The sequence below is a fragment of the Ambystoma mexicanum genome, chromosome 7p, assembly GCF_040938575.1.
Source record: "Ambystoma mexicanum isolate Mex_15411 chromosome 7p, UKY_AmexF1_1, whole genome shotgun sequence".
NCBI lineage: Eukaryota > Metazoa > Chordata > Amphibia > Caudata > Ambystomatidae > Ambystoma > Ambystoma mexicanum.
The window spans coordinates 865,270,315-865,293,753 of record NC_090939.1 but is presented as its reverse complement, the minus strand read 5'-3'; the positions used below and the strand labels follow the sequence as shown (position 1 = coordinate 865,293,753).

Below are 23,439 nucleotides of genomic sequence, written 5' to 3'. Positions count from 1 at the left end.
AAAATGAATGGGGCATTGTGCTCAAAAAGTCACAAGTTTCAATATGGTGTCTTCATAGAAGGTATTTTAGAACTGATACAGTGGGTTATGGTGGTGATTGAAACATACCTTAAAGTGATTTTACTACAAATAAGGGAAGTACCCCACTCTATCCTTTTAACAAGGTAAGTCTTAAAACGGGGTCCTTGACCCAGGTTTGTAGACCAAAGGCCATGCCAGAGGGGGTTTAGGGAGAAGAGCTCTCCACCTAATGTTAGCCTGTGAAAGAAGGGGGGGACTGGTATGACGACTTACCCCCTCCTGATTCCAATTCTTCTATGTAGCACTGCAGGTGTTTTGGAAATTCCAATCCTCTGTCCTTGGTTCGATTGAGGGGAGCACAGGGGTTGCAGGGGCAGAGCTTTTCGTGTCGGGAGCTGGTCTCGGTTCTCACAAGATGGTTCCTGGCAATGTCCTGAAGAAAACCCCTGAACGAAGAAAAGATGCAGTCCTCGGCGGTGCAGACCCGTCAGGAAACCTCACAGGATTGCAGAAGCGGTTCCAACTGAAGTCACCACAGTCAGGCAGTGACTGGTGATCTTCCAGGTGTGAAAACTGAGGCAGCACCAGCTCCACTTCCCTTGTCTGAGAAGGCTGAAATTGCGAGGATGGGCGACCTATGGCATACGTTGAAAATCCGGTGGGTCCCAAGGCAGTACTCGGAATGGCAACGGCTGCAGCACTGTAGCCCAAAGGGAGCGTGTCGGTCCACAAGGTCGCCCAGGGACAATTCCTAAGGCTTCCAAGGCATGGATTCGCAAGCAGGGGTCAAGGCTAGTTGTTCCACCGGTCCAAGAGTTGAAGCACCAATGAGGGTCTTCTGAAATCGGGCAGCGGAGCAGGGCTTCACCGGGCCAATCATTGAGTCGATTCTGGTAAGCTGCTGGGGTCATCAGCGGACTGCTGTACTTTCTAGAAGTCCTGGTTCCAATGATGATCTGCCGAATAGCTATAGGAGTCCTCCTTTGATAGAGGATTTAAGCTGGAGGCTAGCCCAAGCCCGCCAATGGCTAGTACAGGGTTCGAAATTGAGCGGAGCTGGGAGCTATTAATCTCCTGCGGGGGGCCTAGAAGATGTGACCTAGCAGTTTGGGCTGGACTGACCCATTTTGAGTGGGACCAAGCCGGATTTGCATATGGTCTTACCCCTTCTGTAATGGCCTAGCAGTCTGAAGAATGATGATTTGGAGGGTTGCCCAGAGCAATGCCAGTGGTTAGTATTAATTTCAAACCTTCCACCCATCACCTCTTTTGTGGGGCCTAGAAGAGCCTGGTAACTTGACGGCAACAGCTACTAGGAGCTACGTTTGGTTCCCCAAGCCAACTTATGCCGAATAAACACACATATATAAATTTAAATTGTGCATTTGGGGCAATCTATTATTGAACATGAAGATACATCTATACAACAATTAAAGCAATTTAAGCATAACAGCCATAAATAATGGACACAGTAATATTGTGGAACTCTCAGTTCTAGCTCCTGGCTCCCCAGTTGTAGATCCTGGCCACTGGTTAATGCTCAATACCCAGGAGCTGCTTTTTGCTCCTGCTTATCAAATATTAATGTCCATCCCTGTTAGAATCTGCATACATTCAAACAGCCCAAGGTTTTCTAATCCTGGACAACCACTGGTCATCGCATTCATCCAGCAACAGACTTTCGGGCACCAGAGGATGTGGCCTGGGTCCAGACGTCCCAACCCCCTTCTCTGGCTCATACATGCACAAAGCCCACTTGCCCACGGAAGCAGCAGAGAAAGGGGATACTATATATGGAATTTCCTGACCTGAGAAGGGAAGAAGGCCAAAGGTCAAGATGGCCAATGAACAAGCGCAAATCGTGCGGCACAGTAATTGTAGGGTGCTAGCCACCTTTAGTAGCCACACATGGTAAAAGCAAAAGTGCACACGAAAAATATCACAAAAATGGTAAAAATCACAGGACCTTTTTTCCCACAACAATGCGATTTTCCCCTTTTAATTTTCAGGGGCACAGCTGCATGCGTATGCATGCTCTGCTGACCCCGACTTCCGGTGCCCCGCAGTACTCTTTTCTGCACTGACGGCAGTGGACCTATTCTGAAGGTACCTATTATAAAGAAGAATTCGCACTAAAGGTTGATGCAAAACTTACAGGATGAAAAATGCTTAAGATCTGTGTTTAAGTGATGCTTTTCAGTAAAAGAGACAGTGTTTTGTGTAGTGAAAGTGGTCCCGACATCTAGTGATCAAGAATGCAGATGCCCATAATGTGTATGCGCTTAAGGTAGTGGCGTGAGAGTGACAGAACAGAACTTTGTGAAAGCTACATGCCAGCCGGTACGTTGGTCCGGTGCAGGGAAGATGGCGCTGAGCAGGGTCACAGCGAAGTATTACTCTGTGGACAGTTAGAGCAAGGTACCATACAACGTAGATACAACATGGGCAGGAGGTTTTGAGCACACCAGTGTATAAGCGAAGAAAAGGGAAGCTGCCCCTAATATAGATGTTGAGCAGAGTAAAAAGAGCTCTGTAAAAAAAGTAGGGAGCCTAAAGAAAGGCTTCTTTTGTCCAAGCCATGGAAAATGAACGTATCCTTTTTCAGATGTACTGCTAGATGAACCCAGAAATATGCAAATGTTATGATGCTACAAGAGATGTATGAGGTTAACATAACATGTAGTATGTGTATTGAGTATGAATGCACCGAGTGACATTTGAGCATGAAAGCCAGATATGGATGGTATATATATATTGAAGTTCAAAGATGTAATCTATTGAGGAACTTTAGGAAACTATGACGTCCATGGACGTTTTAAGTTTTAGATGATCTTAAGAATGGTGAGTTAGTGATAGTGAGTTAGAACTAATGACCTTGAAGAATGTCAGGATTACGTTGCCCAGTGGCGACAAGGAATAGGAAGCTGGAAGGAATGAGCAAGGTGTAGAAAATTAGCCTGCCAGAGGGCAACATGGACTTTTAGGGCTCCATATGTTGGCAGTTTTACAGTGCAAAATGTCCTAGGGATATGGTAAGAATTTGTTGAAGTTCTGAAAGGGAGATAGCGTCTTCCCAGTATCCTCGGTGTGATTAAAGAGTTGGGTAGAGGTAGCCGCCTAATAGTGGAGGGTAACGCCTTCCCATAGTTTGCTTAGTATGAAGTTGTGTAGTTATATTTTCCAGTGTATGGGGGAGAGTGCGTAGGGATTCCATCCCAGTATAGTGGGAACGTAGCGACTTCCCATAATAAGCGTGAAGACTGTGTAGGGACAACGTCCTAGTTCTTTCTTTTGAGTTGCATCTCTCCAAAAGATGCCTGGCATTATGACACGTATTGTTGTGTTTGACCTCTCTTTGTTTGGCTCATCATTGGAAAGAGAGGAGATGTGTTATAATGCACTTGTTGACAGTGCATGACTGCAGGAATGCTGCTGTGTCCTAGTTTGGAACGCGGTGTGAGCCTGCGGAATGTTTGGCTATGAATCTAGCTCCTGGGTTCCTGCCTGGTCAGTTGTGCCTGGGTGATGGGACCTGGTGGTCTCTCATAGTTAACAGCTTATGTAACTTATAATAAAGAACCTACAAATAACCCTAAGAAGACTACAGAAGCTACTTTATAATATTAAAAGCTCTAAACCCCTACTTCTTCACATACAAAACGCTTACAGCTTCACCTTTATTGCTATAGCTCTAGTTCCCATGGCAAGCTGCCTCAGGACGTAATCCCTACCCATACTTCAGACTTAATACTTTACTAAAATGGGACGTAATCCCTACAACATCTTCATCTTCACAACTTTAATCATAATATGGGAAGCAAACCCTACACATACTTCAGACTACAAACTCTACTGCTAGGGGACATAATCCCTAAACTGGCTTCAGACTTCATACTTCAATGGAATGAGACAAAACCCCTACACTTGCATCAGACTTAAAACTCAAATGCTAGGGGACATAATCCCTGCCCATACTTCCGACTTTATACTTTAATTATATAGGAAAAGATCCCTACACTTACTTCAGACTTCTGCTCTACTCCTAGGGGACGTAATCCCTCAAAGTTCAGAACTTTATGCTAAACTACTCCGGGACGTCATCCCTACACACAATGGGTATCTACTCCCACTTCAACTTCAGACTTACTTCACTCATGGTGCGCTTACTTCAGACTTATGCTCTTGCCCTAGCAGACGTGATCCCTCAAAGTGCATACTTCATGCTCAACTACTCCGGGACTTCATCCCTACACACAGTGGGTCTCTACTCCCACTTCAACTTTAGACTTACTTCACTCATGGTGCACTACATCCTCTCTTGAAAGTGCTACCTTCATCTACTTGGGACTTCTTGCACAATTCAACCTTGACAATTGACTGGACTTCCCACACTTCTTAAGCATTTGGTAATCTCAAATACGCTTCCACACTCCTTAAACTTAACGCAAACTTTAAGCATCATCTTCATCACTTCAACTTTATGCTATTTTTCCTACATGTCCATGGCCACATGGTGACCCTAAGCCTCACTGCACACTTAATAGTCCATGTTGCTATTATAAACGTACCCTGAAATGCCTCAAAAGAGTTGGTGCTAGCTCAACATCTTCACACTAACATTCGCATACACCCTTTTCTGCTGCCTCTAGTCCATAGGCATTAGCTTCTATAAGTCCATGTTGCTATTAGCAACGTACCCTGAAATGCCTCGAAAGGGTTACTACTAGCTCACTCGGGCTCTTATTTCAAAACTTCAACTTTACTGACAGGGGATGTAATCCCTCAAGCTTCAGACTTCAGATTTCACAACTCTGGAGGAAATGTTGCTTCAAACTTTAAAACTTCTAAAGTTCAGATTTACAACCTCTAAACTTCAGACGGGAGACACCGACATACCACACAATTTGTATAGGTAAATTGCTACACTACAATGCAACCTTTAAACAATTAAACATCACACAGCATTTTCTTCATTCTAAGAGTCCATGTTGCTATTTGCAACGTAACCTGAAATGCTTCAAAATGTTACATCTAGCGACTCTGACACCGTACTGGTCACTCACACTCTTACATAAATTGTGCATATTCAGGAAGTCCAAATGAGTCCACTTTTACCCTAAAAAGCCTCTAATAGGTTAAACTCTGACACTGTTTACCTCATCAATTACACTTACTGAATACTCCTTCCCACGAATACTTATAGAGTAAATCATATGCACACTTCCATCAATAAGCTGTTTTTACATTTCTTTTCATGGGTGCTTACAGCCAATATTATATGTCACACTTAGTCAAAAACAGTAAAGGATACACGATACACGGCAAAGTTTTTGAATCTCCTCTGAATTCCCACATGACGGTTCCTTGTCACCACAAACTTTCGGCACTGCTTGGACTTCTCCTTCGTGTGAAACGCTGCCAGTGATATCTTCATCTGAGTTCTCCGGCGAAATCTTCATGACCTGTTTACACATTGCAACCTTCTGTGATATTCTATAAACAATTTCCAAACTCCGCACAACGCTGGACGAACTCCGCTGCACCAAAAGTCTTGTCACCAAACCCCGTAGCAGTGTCTTCCTTTTTCTTCCTGCTTATGACACACGTCCAAAATCTTACGTTGGCCAATGCTTTACTACCTGCTTTCAGCGAACGTAGATGGGTCCTTTCCTCAGGCCCTGAGTCACTTCAACGGGACACGTAATGCGCAGTTACTCCTGACATTGACTGAAACACACACCGAGTTCTACGCTACTCCTTGTCATCTCCTATGACGTCTCGCATAACACAGCTTCACCAACTCCTACTGCTCCACTACTGACGTCATCAGTTTTACTTCAGGTTCGGAGGGATGCTGAGCTCCGCAGCCCAACTGTCACACGGCGAGTAATGCACAGCTGTAGTTCCGCATAGCATGTTACTTCCACTTGCATAATCCTGTGGCTTCTTCCACTGACATCCATCATAACACGTTCCCTTAGGGGCCATGTTTTCATAATGGGGCTTTACACTTTACCCCAATGCTGCTTCTTTACACTGGAGTTTTCTTACAAGGGCTTCACAGCTTTCCCTCACTTCGATAGCCTCAGCCCTCAGCTCTTAAAAACTCCTTCTTGCCTCCCGAACAGAGGGCTCGCAGCACACTTCTCCTTATGGCTCAACTGGAGTTTGTTTACTTTTAAATCTCATGCGCTCTACATCACCTGGGTACAAACTCCTTACTTCCACTTGGGGGCTTCACTTTCATACGTGGATACGCTTCTATGTTGGGGCTTCACAGCTTTCCCAAGTTACTTCTTCTACTGCAGAACCTCTTATATTCGCGAAGGGTGCCCTTAACTTCACCGCTTGCTTGACCGTGGTGCCACCCTTGATTACTACCAAGTCTCTTGCGCTCTACTTTTCATCTGCTAAGATTACTTCAGGCTTTATCCTTCAAACTTGTGGGGCCAGCGCATTTACTCTTAGAGTTTTAATTATCTATTGGAGCTTCACTTCTCTTCTTCACTTCTTCCACACCCCCTTACCATCTCTTTCTAACCCCCTGCGCTTTTGGGCCCCTGGGTAATGGGACTTACTTCTGGATGACTGGGGGCAGTGGCCTCTCAGTTTCTTCTGCTGCTCCCCCACCACAGCTCAGCTTTCTTCCTCTCTGCATGGGTTCTTTAAAATCCTTGTCGCCAATATTATAAAGTAGCTTCTGTAGTCTTCTTGGGGTTATTTGTAGGTTCTTTATTATAAGTTACATAAGCCGTTAACTATGAGAGACCACCGGGTCCCATCACCGAGGCTCAACTGACCAGGCAGGAACCCAGGAGCTGGATTCATAGCCAAACATTCCGCAGGCTCACACCGCGTTCCAAACTAGGACACAGCAGCATTCTTGCAGTCATGCACTGGCAACAAGTACATTATAACAGTACCCATGGTAGTTATTTTTGTAAATTCATGGCACCTTTGCTTTTCCCTAACTTGCTTTTTCATTCTACACACCGACCTCTTGTGCCACACCTCCGCCACACATGTCGGGTATGGTGGAATTTAGCAGGTGCGCTTCTTGTGACAGTTCTTTTCCGGCCTTGGATCCATGCGTGCTCTAGTCTGCAGGGCCTGGGATCTGACTGTCGGTGGGATACTTTGCCACATGCGACTCCTTGACTCCGCGCTCACTGAAGAATCGATTGGCATGTTGGAGGGTAATCTTTTCCAGGTCTGCTTCGGACCACGTTAAGGACTTGATTCGTCGAACTACAAAGCCGGAAAAGGTAGGTGCTTTATTTTCTAAAGCACCTCATGAAAAGGATTCCTTTCCATGGAATCCACCGAGCGGGGGCGGTTTTCCAGATCATTCTACCAGTCGGGACCCGAGTCTTCGCGAGCTACCGGCCCATACGCTGAGTGGCCTCTGTGCCCTACTGGGAACACAACTGAGGGGCCTCAAGGCCCTAGTACTGGGGTAGCTTCCGAGGGGCAACATTGCTCTATGGCCGGGCCCAGGCCCAAACCGTGGGGGGTACCTTTACGCACCAAAACTACTGGGCGCTAGCCCGAGGGCGATAAGGCTTTCGGGTTCATACCTGAGCACTCGTTCGAGGGACGTAAGGGGCCCATAACTTCAGACACTGCGCCGAATGGTGTTGCCCCAAACGTTGGTTTAACGTGCATTGCGGTAGAAAGTACAACAAACAAGATGGGATCAGGAGACAAAATGGTCCCAAGCCGAGTGGCCTCTTGTCTGCCCCAGATGGAAGAAACAAATTCAGAATGTGGTGCCTCGACATCCGATATGGTGCAACTGACCGCCGGGCCAATGCTTGTCTTCACTCCTCGGTTGGAATGGTCTGCCATTCAGACACCATGGTGCACAGCTTACCCCACACCGTCCACATCATTGAGTTACACGGAAGGGGGTACTCGCAGTCGAGAAAAGGGTTGGGTAGGCCCCCATCAGCCGCATATATGCCAACATCGGTGGGCCAGGCCTCCTCGCAGTGGACATGAAAAGAGAAGTTTGTTCGACAGATTCATGGGCCTAATGAAATCCCACCAAATGACGGGGATCTTTAAAGAGTCTAAGGAGGTGATACTGCAAGTACCGGTGCAGCCTCCACTGCTAGCGCACCCGCCAGTACGGGCGCAATCTCTGTTGTCAGTGCAGCCTTTGACACCCCCCAGTTCCTATGGCAGTCCCTGCTGCGCCGGTTGCTAACACCCCCCGCACCCACAACCGGCACAGCTGAGGATTTTTGCTCCTGTTGAAGGGGCTCTGTGAACAGCACAGCCCGTTATACCAGCGGCTCAGCTTCTACCTACCTGCCTACAGCAACATACGCCCTGACCTCTTCTCAGGGGAGCGATCAAAAACCTATGTGGGGGGACAAGCAAGACACGGATGATGACGAGGACATGGAGGTCTCAGCTTCTGCAAAATCATTCCATGACCTAGAGGGGCTGGTGGAATATCTGGGGGTTCCCCCGCCTCAGCAAGAACAATCCGAATCGGGGGTTCTAGCAGAGATATTGACATTAAGGGCTTCAAATAAGTCAGGTATTCCTCTGCAAAAGGACGCAGCTACTCTGGCAAAGAAGGGGTGGCTCAAGCTACACACCATACATCCAGTTAGCAAACGGTTGGATGCTGAGTTTAGGCAGGCGTAGGGAGAAGTCATTTTGTTGTCCCACCCGCAGCCTCATTCCTCAGTTATAGCAGCGTCCTCCATGTATGCTAGGCTGCATTCGGCCGCAGCTTCGGGTTCCTCCGCAACGGCTCTTTTCTAGGCAGGACAAAATTCTGGAGGCATTTGGTAAAAGGGCTACATCTTCGTCAATCTAATGCGGACACTATTATGGTGGCTGCCAACCAGATATTATGGAGGGAGATATCAGATTTTTTACCCCAGATCTCCCTGTGCATAGACAAGCGGCCTTCAAAGTGGGCCTGACTGAAGTAAAGGTCATAGCCCAGGACCTGATGGAGTCTTCAGTCGCCCACATTGACCGCGCAGGTTGAGGCATGTGCATAGCAACTGACATGCACCACACTACGTGGATACCTGCTACTACATTTAATTCTAACATTCAGGATTGCATTCTAGACCTACCATTTGAAGGAGTTGACTTGTTTCACAGCTCCACTTACGAGGAACTAACCAAAAAGAATGCAAGTTCAGATGGCGAAGTAGCTAGCTATGTTGTTGATACCAGCCTCCAAGAGTTTGGCCCAGGACCAACACAGGATGGGTCAGAGACCAAGGTGCTCCAGGGGCTTCCAGGACAGGAGGGCTAGGCAACCAGAGAGGTCTCCCAGCCTCCACATCTGCATGCAAGCAACAGAGCACAACGCCAAAGGTTATTTTTTTCCATCCACCTCCTCCACTCCAGCCTTGGACGCTAAGAAACAATGAGGCCGGCGTCTGGGTCCACAGCTCCCCTGTGGCGTACAGACTGTCCTTCCACAGTCCTCACTGGCGTCATCTATTTTCATACACATAGATACATTCAAAAGTCCCCACTGGGTTTTGGCTCCCAATTTCTGCCCGTCCTCCATCTTTTCCTCTACTTCACATGGGTTCACCAGCACTATTGGCGGAGATCGCTTCTCTATTGCTGAGCAATGCAGTTGAGCAAGTACACCTTCAAAGAGGGGCTCAGGCTTTTATTAGCCAGGCTGGCCTGTGGGTAGTGCTGGACCTGTCTTTCCTAATCCTTTTCCTACCCCTTCAAACTTCAAGATGGTTACGCCAGCACATATTGCAGAGACTCTATGTGAGGGACATTGGATGTGCTCTGTGGGCAGAAGGAAGCATACTTGCATGTCCCGATATGGCAACCTCACAGACCGTTCCTGAGATTGACAGTGATGGGTTTTACTTCCAGGTCAAGGTCCTACCATTTGGCTTGACCGCCACTCCTCAAGTTTTCACGAGGATAATGAATGCAATGGCCGCAGTTCTCAGGGCCAACGGTCACCATGTCTACCCTTACCTAGACGACTGTCTAGTTGGGCCAGTTCTTCAGTGGCAGCGCAGAACACATTGCAGACGATGCTCTTAGATTTGGGGTTTTCAGTCAACCTAAGCAAGTCAGCGCTCACCCTGTCCCAGTTGTTAGTACTCCTGGGAATCCGATTGGACATGGGGAAACAGAAGATATTCCCGATGTAGGAGAGAGTCGGGGCCATTCAAGTGGCAACTGGCCATTTTCCCTGCATGCAGGAAACATCAGCTTGGTGTTTCCAGCACGTGTTGAGACTCATGGCAGCATGTATACTGGCAGTGCCCTGTGCCAGGCTGAGAATGAGGAAGTTGTAGATGCATCTAGCAAAGTCATGGAAACAGGAGTTTGGGTCCCAGTCAGCGTCTCCATAACCTGGGAAATGGCTTCAGACCTGCAGTGGTGGAGAGTAGAAGCCAATATAATAAAGAGGCCCCCTTTGTCCAGCCAGTGGTCTCTGTGATGATCACTACAAACTTTGTTACCGGGCTGGAGGGGCCACGCTAAACAGCTGCTCCATACATGGGTTATGGTCTGCCTAGGACAAGGAACAGCACATGAATGTTCTGAAGCTCAGTGCTATTCGGCTAGCCCTCAGGGCCTTCCTTCCACTCATTAAGAGCAGAGCAGTCCTCATCAGGACGTACAGCTCCACATCCATGTTTTATTTGAACATGCAGGTGGTCCGGGGGGGCACAAGGTCCTCTGTCCTAAGCAGGCTGGCCATACAAATTTGTGATTGGGCTCTCGCTCACAACATTCACGTATCGGCCATACAACCTCCCAGATGAGAACATTCTGGAGGCAGACAGGCTGAGCAGATTGGTCATGGAAAACTACGAATGGGAACTATGCCCCGAAGTACTGTTTCTGCTGCTTAAGGCTTGGGGCCATCCAAAGGTGAACCTTTTTGCCACAGCGGCAAATGCAAAATGCACTAAATTTGCCTCCTGGATGGGCAAGTACAGGCAGTGGGGATGCTGTCCACATATCATGGAACAACCTATCGTGCTATGCGTTTCCACAGACTCCTCTGATTCAGAACGGACCGCCCAAACTCATATATCAGTGGGTTGCCTCGTGATCCTGGTGGTTCTTAAATGGCCATACAGAATATTGTACTCCGACTTGGTTCACATGGCCAGTTAGAGTCCTGTTCCTCTGCCCACAGTGGGACATCAGCTTCTCACACCAGGAAGAGCAGTGGATCATCCAATTAAAGCTTGGGCACCTGGGGCTATCTGAGAATAATCTGGAGATAATGCAAAGGCAAGAAAGGACTTGACCAAGAACCGATACAAAAGCAAATGGGAGCGCTTCTGCTTTTTTGGCAAAGCACAACAAAGTGGATTGTGTTTCCTGCACACTGGATCATGTTCTGTCATTTTCTGCACACCAGGCACAAACTGGATTGCAAGTGGACACGTGCTGCACATATTTAGCAGCCATAGGAGCCTACAGGAATTCCAAATCTGTGTCCTATTCAACGTCTAACCCTATTGTAAAAAAAGCACTTGCCGGGATTGAAGCTTTATCCGCCCATCAAGCGGCCACACCCAATGTGGGACCTGAATATTGTTCTAGCGGCTCTCGTTCATAAGCCTTTTCAAGCCTGTGGCTTCAACTGATAGTAGGTGGGTCACTCTCAAGACAGCATTACTGGTCGGGTGAACATCTGGGCACAGAGCCAGCGGATTTCAGGCCCTATTGGCATCAGAACCCTGCACAATCTTTTGCAAGGACAAGGTGTTGTTACGGACCCATCCAAAATTCGTACCGAAAATAGTTTCAGCATTTCATGTAAATGAGGAAATTATCCTACCAGCATTCTTCCTGGATCCTCGATCTGAGGTGGAGAAGGCATTGCACAGGGTTTAACCACTGGAAGAATTGATATGACATAATGCCATTAGGAATTTAGGTATTATAGGGTCATCTTCAAAATGAATGGAATAATACCACGTCCCTCCTGATTGTGTCATCACATCTCCTCCACAGCCATCTCCTCCCATATGATCCTCGCTCATAATACCACCCCCAGGGCCATGATCAGGTAGCGACTCCCTTACCCTGGCCACATGGGAGGAGACTTCAGGCTGAGTTCAGTGATGACTCCACGGGATTCATCACAAGACCCAAGGCATTTTAGAGAGCTAGGATCACTCTGATGCAATTCCTTAGTTCATCATCAATTGGTATATATTATCCCCATCCCTGATTACATGCTTATGCTTATGCATATGCTTAGTTTTAAACTTTGGTTAGTTCTTCCTGCATGTCATTTCTCACCTGGGCAGATACGTACAAATACAACAAATGGTGTGTTACAACTAATACATTGTTGTATGTTTCATGTCATGCTGTATTTGTATCTTCAAACACTGTGATCTTTTTCCATGCCATATTTACAATTTACTCAATGACAAAAAATGTGGAATCCTATTACTTTACTTATTAACCATGTTCTTTCTGTGTCCCACTGAAACGGCTGAGGACTTATTGGGCTCTTATTGTGTGAAGTGTTTTAATGTGAAAAGTGGAACATCACCCACTACAGATTGTACTGTCCCATTCTGTTCTGAAATCATTCAATGTTTTTTGTATCCATGCATGCCCTTCTGTGCACTTAGCTTGCCGACATACTCAATAGGGCATTTGGGTGAGCCTATTTGCAAGCAGTATTCTATTTCTGTCAATTGTTGTGACTTTATCAATCAATCTTTTTATGCATCATTTAGGAGAGACCGGTAACCGGAATCGATTATAAATAACTTTTGCTGTCTTTTCAAAGTCTACCTCTCAACTGCAATCGAGAAGTACTATTACAAATTTGTGATAGGTTATGTTCTTCTTGGTTGTTCTAGAATAAGCACTCTTTGCATGTAACTGTGAAATAAAATTAAAAAAACTCTCTAAGGCAGGTTGCTGTTTCAAACTCGCATACGTTAATCTTAAGATCCGCAAAATCAATTGCTTTTTTAATACGAAAAAAGATTTACAGTGTTTTAATTCAGCTATTTGACATGCTCGAATAGGGGTCGCCCATCATGCCATAAGAGGAAAATGTCCTCTATATTATATCTTAACCACATTATTATGTGTTAAGTCTACCTGATCTTGTCTTCTTGTCTTGCCCATGTATGTCTCATGTTTTTTTCATGGTGTCAGTTTCATGGCTGTCTTAACCCCACGTGGGTCCCTATAGTCCAGATATTGATGGCTGATTATTATCTTCACTGTACCCACTAGAGGATTATCAGTCATTGGGTCTGCTATGTATCGGTTACTTCTTGGGCAACTAGTATACTTGGCCTGGTTGGCTTCTCAGCTTATGCTATTCTGCAAACTATCCCTCTGACAAACGCAAAGACCTTCCAGTGGCTGCGTCTTGATGTCTTTTATTTAGATTTTGTGTGTTTTATATTTTGTTTTTTTGTATAGTTTAAGGTATTTTAATTCTTGCATGGAATGGTTGAGTTCTGAGCTCTTTACGGTATATGTGCAGAGTACTGTAGTCCCTTAGCACATTCTTCTTTTCCAGCAATTGTTTTAGGTGGCCCTCAGAGGGCTCCTTCTCAGCATTGATAATGTGCTAATTTCTTTGCCATGCAACTCCAGTCCCTTCTGATCCAGGATTGGTCAAGAAAAATCTTTGGTTTTATCCTGACTGTCCTCCCATTGGTCCAGTCTGACCTCGGAGAGACTGTCATGAGATCCCCATGCTGCTCTGTTCCAATGTGATATTTTTCAGGTCCTCTAATTTGTTTTACTCAATACTGGTCATGAGAACTCCTGTAATCCCTGCATAGCCCAGCAGGGAGAGAGTGAACCGAATTACCTCTTTTCTATTCTACATGATGAATAACTGCCTTCTGCAATCTTAACTGGTTTATGTGTCACTAAAGTTGTCCAATGAAGATTGTAACTGACCACCTATCAAATACTCTAATTATCTTTTATAGCAGAGCTGAGCATGTTTTTTACTTTTTCAACCAGGTAAAGCGTAACTCAATATTGTCTCTCCCGCCATGTCACTCTCCTCCCACATGTCCCTGTCAAAGACACTCCTTTCTATCAACTGAAATGACAAATGTAACATTTTCGAACATGAATTCATAATAACAAACTGTTAGCAATTTGCATAGATTGTATTCCCCGTTCAGTATTGCTGAGCGTAAACTTGTATGTTATTTGACTGACAATATTTTTCCTTTTATTTTAGGATATGGACTTTGTTCGATTTATCATCAACTGTTTTAAGGTTTATTATCCCAAGTATCTTTGTAAGTAATGTTTTTTGTTTAAAATATACTTGATAGTGATATTTGTCTTAAGTTTTTCTTTCCCTCTCATACACTCCCATTCTCTTCTTTTTCCCTCTCCAGGCTCCTATGTCTATCCCTCTTCATCACAGCCATTTCCACTGCATACTCCCACCCAGATTATGCCTCTCTTGAATATTTTCCTTCTTTCTCCTCTCTTCTCGTTTGTTGAAATAATAAAATATTTATCACATTTACTGCTAATTTTTGTTTGGCCGAAAAAAGTAAATTGTAAATTATGTATTTTTATCTTGCAAGGTTATTCTTTTGTAATTCCTACTAATTGCCATGGAATGCATTCTTAATTATAAACCTTCAATTCTTAATTTAGCAACCAAATCTTTTACATGAATATTACAACCTTGTTTAAAACTTATTTTTAACACAATTCTGTTGTAAAGTATTGCCTATTAGAACATGTACTGAAGTGGTTAAATGAATAGTTTTGGACTTAGGGTCTAATTGACAAAAACACAAGGGTTACAAAGATTACAACAACATGATTAAACTGCAAAGTACTGATGTGCAAAATTCTTTATTTTTTATTTTTATTTATTGGTATATAGTTTGTTACAAACCTTTACCAAACACAATTCCATTAATCGGTATGAAAACAAAAAAACAAAAAAAAAAACACATGAGCTTAATTTACATCACAACATTTCATAATCTTTCGTTAATTAATACACTTTCTTTTCATTTATCCTTAATATTGCTTTGTTTCTGGAAAAATATCCATTAAAAAGTTCACTGAACTACTCTAAACAAATTCTTTATACAAAAAAAAACAATGTTACACAATAGATTAGACCAACTTTGCCCAGAGAGTTGTGTTCTTGTTGTCATCAAGGTTACAATAGCTTTGTTGTAGAAACTGAGCTATTGTATCGACACAAGATTAAATCACATACATTTCCAATATTTTGATCATGTCTTTATGTAAAATATTACTTAAGACAGGCCTGCACTTTTCACACAACAATAGATACTCATTCCCATCACTGGTGATTACATGGCTGACTCTAAAGCCCTAAATGACATCTACTAAGTCATCCAAGCCTGGAACGCCCAACACGAGCTCTGTCTCAATGATGACAAGACAGAGCTCCTCATCTTGGGCACCCAACAAAGACTCAACAAACTAGCCCCATCTTTTAGCACCTTCAATATTGATGGCTATTCCATGAAAGTGTCCAAAGCCACTAAAACCTTGGTAATCTATCTCGATTCCACACTTTAACTCAAAAGACGAACCAACGCAGTTGTCGCGGCCTCTCCTTACACATGAAAGCTTATCACAGCTTGCCGCCCATTCCTCTCCACACAGAATTGCATTACATTAGCCAGGACACTGGTTTTGTCCAAACTCGATTATTGCAATGCACTGTATCAAGAGACTGGACTAACCAACGTAACCTCAACAAACTCCAGGTCATTCAAAATAATGCCATTAGAAACGAGGAATAGTCTACACTGGCTCCCAGTGGCCCAAAGGATATCGCTGAGATCCCTGGCCCTTACAAACAAATGTGTAAACAATCAGGCCCCCATCTATCTTGCCTCTCGGTTTTCACTGTACACACCATCGCGTTCTCTTAGATCTACCCAAGCACATTGTCTGACCATCCCAAGATACAAACTTCAGAAAGCCGGAGGGGTTAGCTTCCCAGTTCTAGCCGCCAAACTTTGGAACTCACTGCCACTCAACATCAGATCCTTACCCTCTCCAACTTTATTCAAACAAGAAGCCAAGCGTTGGCTATCTGCATCGCTCGACTAATGTCTTACATGCCAACTGACCTATCGCCTACTGCTTGTTTATAACCTTTCTGACTTCTCTGCACTGTTACCTTCTGTATTTAATTTGCTTCCTATTGTACTATTGTAAAACTGTAAATGTAACCATTAACATATGTGTACCTTCTATAGTAAGATACACGCCCGGATGCCTTCGGGTCTGGAGCGCTTTACAAATAAATAAAATACAAATACATTTTGGTGCACTGTGCTTCTTCAGGGTCTTTAATTCCAATTAAATCCCTGTTATATGATGTGTAAAGGTATAACTATAAAATGTTGACACTTGGATTGATCTTACCCTTTTTAAAAAGAAAGAAAACTCTGTTGATTTTCGAGTTCTTCTTGAAAAAACGTCCTAAATGTTTGTCCAGGCAGATTCTAAATATTTCAAAAGATTATATATATGGAGGACAGAGGAAATCATAGCTCATATTCAATTTATATCTTTGCTGCTTATTGGGTGCTACAATTTAATTAAAGTGACATTATTTTTTGAATTTTCTGGGCCACTAATTTTGCTTACCTTCTTAGTTTTGGTGCTGAGGGATAATTTGGACTGATTGGCAATGTTTCTTTTCAATGATACAGTGTTGCTCAGTTTCTGTTTTCCAATGTCAAGTTAATAGTTCGCCCCTTTTATACCAGCATTTCGCTTGAAATAAAAAATAGTTTTTGTGCTGGAACCAATACATTCCCTAACTTAATATGCCATGTGTCCTCCTTATTTCTATTTTTTTTTATTTCAAAAAATTCAAAAAGAGAAAATAATCGGTTTAGAAAGACTACTCGGAGACCGCTCTGAGCGGTCTTTCAAAATCAAACTCTCAGCCTCAGCGACGCAGATGAGTGCGCACAGGGGCTGACCGGCATGGCCGTGCTAAAGGAGGAGAGATGCGGGTTCCCGTGCTAAGTGCTTTTGGTGTGTGATTGGGTGAGTGAGTGTCTGTGTCTCTGTGGGCGAGGAAGGGGGGAATGTTTGTGGGATGTGCAAGGGTGGTGGGGGAGTGGGTAAATGTGAGTGTGTGAAAGTTTGGCTTTATGGGTCAGTGTGTCTGGAATGGGGGTTACAAGGGGTATGTCTTCCTGATGAGGTTTAGGGGGTGAAACCCACCAGTAGTGTGCTATTGCTGCTTTTAAAGGCTGCACACAAAACAGCCAAAATAAATCGGTTCTTTTTGATGTGCAGCCTTTATAAAGCGGAAATATCACCATAGAACTCTCCATCCTCCTGACTAAGAACCACTGGCTTACCGTGAGAAATCATTAGGATGCACTGTACTTTGCCACGCCCTATTTTGAATATCTTTTATACTCCAAACTTTAAAAACTGAAAAGGGCAATTTCACAATTATTCGCCTATTAGAGACATTTACTTCATATAAAACTATTTTAGAATATTTTCACTAATGATGCTTTGTTATATAAAACAAAAAGGTGAAACGCTACCTTCACGTATAACAAATTTAAAATCAATGGCTATTATTTTTTAAAAATCCTATTGTTGACTTATGTTATGTCCTAAATTTGGACATTCTGATTTCCTGGTTATTGCAATCATACTTCCATTCTACATAAATTGCTTTGTAGGTAGCTCTATTATCAAAAATTGAATATTCACACGTTCTGGTCACTGGCAAAGATGGCAAAGAATGCACCCTGAATCCTAAGAATAATTCAAAAGCTTTTATTAAGGACTTTGTGGGGCCTAGGGCCGTCCCCTTCACTCTCATTTTGCCACAGCCCTCCTAGTGCTACCGAATGATGGCCTCTTCTGCCTTATATCGGTCTCGGACTAATGATGATTCCCTAAATGCAAACTCTAACTCTCTCAGACTTCATAGCTTTCCTGACTCTCACCAAAGTTAGTGATCTGTTGGGATTCCGGCTAATGCCTTGCACGGTGGGATGCAACTTGTTTCAATCATGGCTATGGTCACCTTCTCCTTTCTACTCAAACTACTTCCTCTCCTCCTGACTCCAACCACCAGTCTTTTGTCCCTTAGATTGTTGACTCCTTTTTCCTGCTTCCACCATTTGATGTTACATATCCTTCCTATACTACCCCCTCTTCTACTACTTCTCCTCGCATACTTCTCCTCCTCCTCCCACAATACTATTCCTACTTCCACAATGCTATTCCTTCACTATTTTCCACCTCACACTACTTGTACTCCACCCAACACTACTACTCTACTCGCACTACATCTACTCAGTCACCCTTCTTTCAATATGTACTAGTCTTGTACATTCACATCTTACACTCCCCTCTCTACTCCTGTCAGGATTTACTACCTGGGGTTTTCTCTGCGGATAATCCATAAGCATGTTAACCAATAAGATAGCACAACTCGAAATGTAGACAAGTTCTTCCTACCAATGTACCACTCTATCGATTTAGATAACAAATAGAGGGATCTATTAATTGGAAGTGGGACGCACTACCGGACACCAGCAGCTGAAATGCAAAAGGACAGATTAATACCCAAACCTGGGACCCGTACAGGAAAAAGAACCAGGACAGTATAGGGCTGACCTTTGGTGAAAGAATCCCCTGTTTGAGCTGGGAACAAATGACTGGTCCAGCCATGGGAGACCTCCGCCAATCGGATGTCAATGTGGGCCTGCAATAACAATACCCAATGAGTACTTTAACAAACAGTGAGCTTGCAGAGTTAGAGGTTTGGAAATGGCAAAACAATAAACACCTCTTACCAAGAGTACTGGGTTCAAGAACTTTAAGTATTCAGAGTCTGGAAGTCCCAAGGTGGAGTTCGATGAGGTGGAGCCAACCCGACGGCACGAGGATGAAACAGCAAAGGCCAGTGCAGCGGCAGGGAATGTGTCTAATCCATGCACTGAGCAACCCTATCCCGACAGCACGAGGATGCCTGAGGGTTCCAGGTGATGCACAAAGAAGAGTGTTCCTAGTCTGTTTATATGGATGTACAGTATACCAGGAAGTTGGCTGTGGAGAAGATAGATTCCAGGGGACGAAGGAGGGTCTGTTAACGGGCGAGCGAGTCCAAGTACAAATAGAGCAAGAGGGGAAGTCCGTGAGACAATGTCCATTGTCGTTTTCCAGTACAGGCGGCAGCAAGCAAAACGTAAGGCAAGGCAGTCCAAGTATGGTAGCAGGTCCGGGTATCGTAGAATAGCAGACAAGGGGCGCGCAGAGGAAGGGTCAAAGGCAAGGTACGGGTCAAGAAGGAGCAAACTGAAATGAGCAAAACACAAGAGATCCAGAAATGTCGTAATCAGAAGCGCCGAACAAGGTTGGAGGCGGTCCTTAAGTCTTCTGTGTCACATGACGGAAAGAGCTGTGGTTTCTCCATCTGAGCGTGTGACGTAGGGAACGCCAGGGTTTCCATAGTTTCCAGGGTAGATTTCTGTTTGGAATGTTGAGCACGGGAGACTCTGGACCGGAGTACGGGCAATTTATTGACAGATTGAGAAGATGATGCTACTCGAGCTACCTTGCGCTGATTCCTGACAACTCCCTGACTTCACAAACACACATTGCAGAACCACCATTACTCCTAAGCCAGTGCCTAACATGCTCCACAAGCCGCCTGCTCCGTCCTTTATCCTGCTGGGCGTCCTCCACTTCTGATCCCACCTAATAAACCCACACGTCCTGCTTAAATATTCCTCTTCTTGGGATGATTGTCTGCTTTTCCCTAACCAATCTGGCAATTTCCTTCCCTCCCAGGACATGTTCATGGAAAAGATTTTAAACTGGTGCAAAGCCCGCCCACTTTCTCCAAGTGGGCTTGCGTAATGGACATGGCATTGGAAGATCAACATTACAGCTCGTGTTTGTGTCCGCTAACTGGAATCTTCTCTGTAAGTTGGGGCAATGTTGCCTCTTCCCCTCATAGTCCCTGGTGGTCAAGGGGGCCACTGCTTTCGGTGTGGAATTGCCAGCAGGCTTGGCCGGTTTTGTGCTGTAGGAGTACTACTGCAATCGGTTATCTGCAGTGCTTTGGCTATCTTTGCTGTATCGTTCCGGTGGCATGGTATTGGTTGGTATGTTGTGTAAGTGGCTGATCTTTATTTTCTGGTTTTCTCTACTCTGCTCTCTTCCTTCCTTGTCTTGGCAGTATTTTAAATCGAGAGCAAACACTGATGGGTTTATACACTGAGGTAAGGCTGGGCATAAGGCATGGAGGAATTGGGTCCTTTGCTGCTCCCACCCGCCCCCCCCCAGCCCCCCCCCTTGTCACAACCTGCATACTTTTTTTGTTTGATGGACCAGAAACAATACTATATATTTGTAATGACCTTCAGTCAGTTAAGTTTTATTCTAGAGAATCATAGTTATGAAGATTAATTGTATGAGTTATGGACCCTTCTTATGTTCCAGATACATCAGTCATGGCTGCCGAGAAATACTGTATGTAATATAGTATGATCACTATTGTGTGAATTTAGTGCAAGCACTCTGAGGTATGGTAAAAGTAGTGGAGGCAGGATCAATGAGAAAATATGACATACTCAGGGATACAGTTGAACAAAATGTAATTTTTGAGGTTAGCCAGTTGGTCCGGGTTTGGCTCTTACCAAAGTAGTCTTCAGAGTTCTGCCTTAGTTGTGGTATCAGAGATCTTTGGTCTCAGATGCTCTAAGATTACTGGAGTACCGGAGGACCAAGTAAAGAATGATTTAGTAAATGTCTCTTCTATGGATGCTTAAGGAATAGAGGCCTATTGTAATGCAATACGATTTTACCCCATTTCCTCCAAGTGTTCTATTTTTTATTTTATTTATTTATTGGTTATTTATAAGGCGCTTGTACAAGATGACAGTGTTTCAAAGCGCCACAAGGCAAAAAGGGAAGGGAACAAGGGTGTAAATAAACAGTTGAAAAGACAATGAATAAATAATAAGGTAAACAGCGGTGCTAATAGGCCTTGTGACATTCAGAATGTGCAAGTGCAGTGAGAGAGAAAGGAGGGACGGGGCAAGTTCTGTTAGGGTTCTGAGGCCTATTGAGGGGGGCCTGTTGAGGGGGGGGGGGGCAACAGGTAAGTGCATGGGCGTCCCGAGTGAAGAGGGAAGTCAACCACATAACGGGTAAGTGCAGGGTGGAGACAATCTACTGAAGGCGTGTGTGGGCCCCGAGGGCAGTGCGGGGGTGGGGGGTGTGCTGGTGGCGAGTGGACAGGAGGCCAGGGCCCTATTGGACTCTTGAGGGATTGGGCTGCCAATCTCAGCGACAGAGGGGATGGTTAGCACGGGTGGGGGACAGGGGAGGAGGAGGAGGAGGAGGAGGAGGAGAATTGTATTTTTTTATTCTATATTGTTTTTCATTACACGCTGGCTTAAGGGCATGGAACACACAAACAACAAAACATAACAAAAGTACGGATAACAGGACCTTAATAAGGTTGGTATTTGAACATATAGGTTTTCAGCCCTTTTCTGGTTCCAGGTCGTGGACGCAATGTAAGGAAAAGATTTGCCATTTGCTTTTTTCCATTTTGGGCTTGGACAGTTTAATAGCATGGTGGTGCTTGAACGTAACCTTTTAATGGGTTGGTAAGTTGTTATTCTTCTCTTTAGGTATTCTGGGGCTGTACCATAACCATAAACTTCTTTGTGAGCAAAGACAGCAATTTTAAATTGGATTCTAGCGTTTATGGGGAGCCAGTGAAGAGACTTTTGATTTGTTATGTATGATGCTGTTCACTTGTCCATTAAAACTAACGTTACAATCCATGAACGAGCCTAATGTTTACTGATGGGGAGAGCCGAAGGATAGCAATTCCGATTTAGAATAGTTTAAGGACATCCAGTGCTTTACCATCCTTTGCTTAAATGTTTTGAAGATATCATTTAATCTGGAAGTATCTTAGCAAGTCCCAGCAGAAGAGAATGGTCTTTGAGTTGTTTGCGGAACTTGAGGTGGTCCGATTCAAGAGAGAGAGAGAGGGAGAGACTATACCATAGGAGGAAGCCAGCTGAGGAGAGTGATCTGCCCCAGCCCTCTGCTTGAAGAAACGTTTGATCATCAGAGGGTTGATCCAGAAGATTTAAGGGATCTGGAAGGAGAGTATTTAGTAAGAGTTGCAGGTTGGCCCCAGACAGCCTGCAAAGGGTCTTGAATTTGATCCTTGGAGCAACAAGGAGCCAGTGGAGAGATTTTAGAGCTGGGTAGATATGGTCTGAGAACTTGAGGCCAAGGATAAGTCTTGCAGCCCTATTGTCATTAGTTTTAGAGGTGAAATAGGTAGCCAGTGAGGCCAGAGAACGACAAGGCAAGGTGGAGACTGCAGATGGATTGGATAGTTCCTTGGCAGATTTTAAAGAGTTCAGCCATGTTGTTAGAGGCTCCAGAGGTACGAGCCTGGATGTGGGTCCTCTTCTTGGAATGGATAGAGCTACGGTATTACCTTTGGAGTAGGCGACAGGCCACTTTGTGAGAGGATGAGCCTGAGGTCTGCCACTGCGGTTCGGCAACTATGCACTTGCGTTTCAGAATGGAGTCGTACCATCTGTTAGGCTTGAAGGCAGGTTTAAGGCATATCCTCATGATAGGGTTAAGAATGTCAAGAGCGTTAGTGATAGCAAGATGAAGATTGGCAAGGGCGGAATCGGTGGGGGAGTCCCGAGGAGGGATGAAGGTGGAGGCAAATGCAGCAGCTGACGCTCGTTTCATCAGACTGATGACCGCGAAGGAGGCTAAAAGTGCTGGTGGAGGCTAAATCAGGGGGGCCGAGAAGCCCCAGATGAGAAGAGAGAAGCGAGTGGTCAGACCAGGAGAGAGGGGTATTGACAGGGTTTGAGAGTGGGAGATCAGCGTGGATCAAGGCATCAAGATTGTGTCTGGCAGAGTGGGTAGGGCCGGAGCGGAGAATAATGCAGGAGTGAGAAGTACAGAGATCACGGAAGGGTGAAGAGGTAGTAACAGTAGAGTCAAGGTGGATGTTGAAGTCTCCAAGGAGGAGGAGTTTATTAGAGGTCAGAAGAGAGGAGGTGAAGTCGGCCCATTCTGAAAGGAAGACAGACACAGGGCCATGGGGCATGTAGATAGTGGCATGCGTGAGAGAGAGTCAAAGAGACACTAAGCTTGTAGACGAAGGAGGAGTAGGGCTCGGTGGGTATGAGAGAGGCACATTACCCACTCAGGGAAGATGAGGGCTACTCCACCACCAGGTCGGTTTGGGCGAGGCTTGGAGAGGATCGTGTAGCCGTCGGGGAGAAGGGAGTGAAAAGCAGTAACTGAACTGAGAACGAGGACATCAAGATCAAAGTCTTCAAGAAGGAGGCAGATGTCAGAAGAATGTTTGACAGCAGATCAAGG

The 23,439-nt window shown here is 44.8% G+C and overlaps 1 protein-coding gene across 2 annotated transcripts in view; it reads left to right on the top strand.

The window, feature by feature from the left end:
- Window positions 1-23,439, top strand: part of MOSPD2 (motile sperm domain containing 2) — an 879,929-nt gene that overhangs the window by 223,403 nt on the left and 633,087 nt on the right. For both annotated transcript variants that reach the window (XM_069637064.1, XM_069637066.1), the window contains exon 6: window positions 14,237-14,297. In XM_069637064.1, the coding sequence (XP_069493165.1) occupies window positions 14,237-14,297 (61 nt within the window). The remainder of the gene's footprint in view (window positions 1-14,236; window positions 14,298-23,439) is intronic.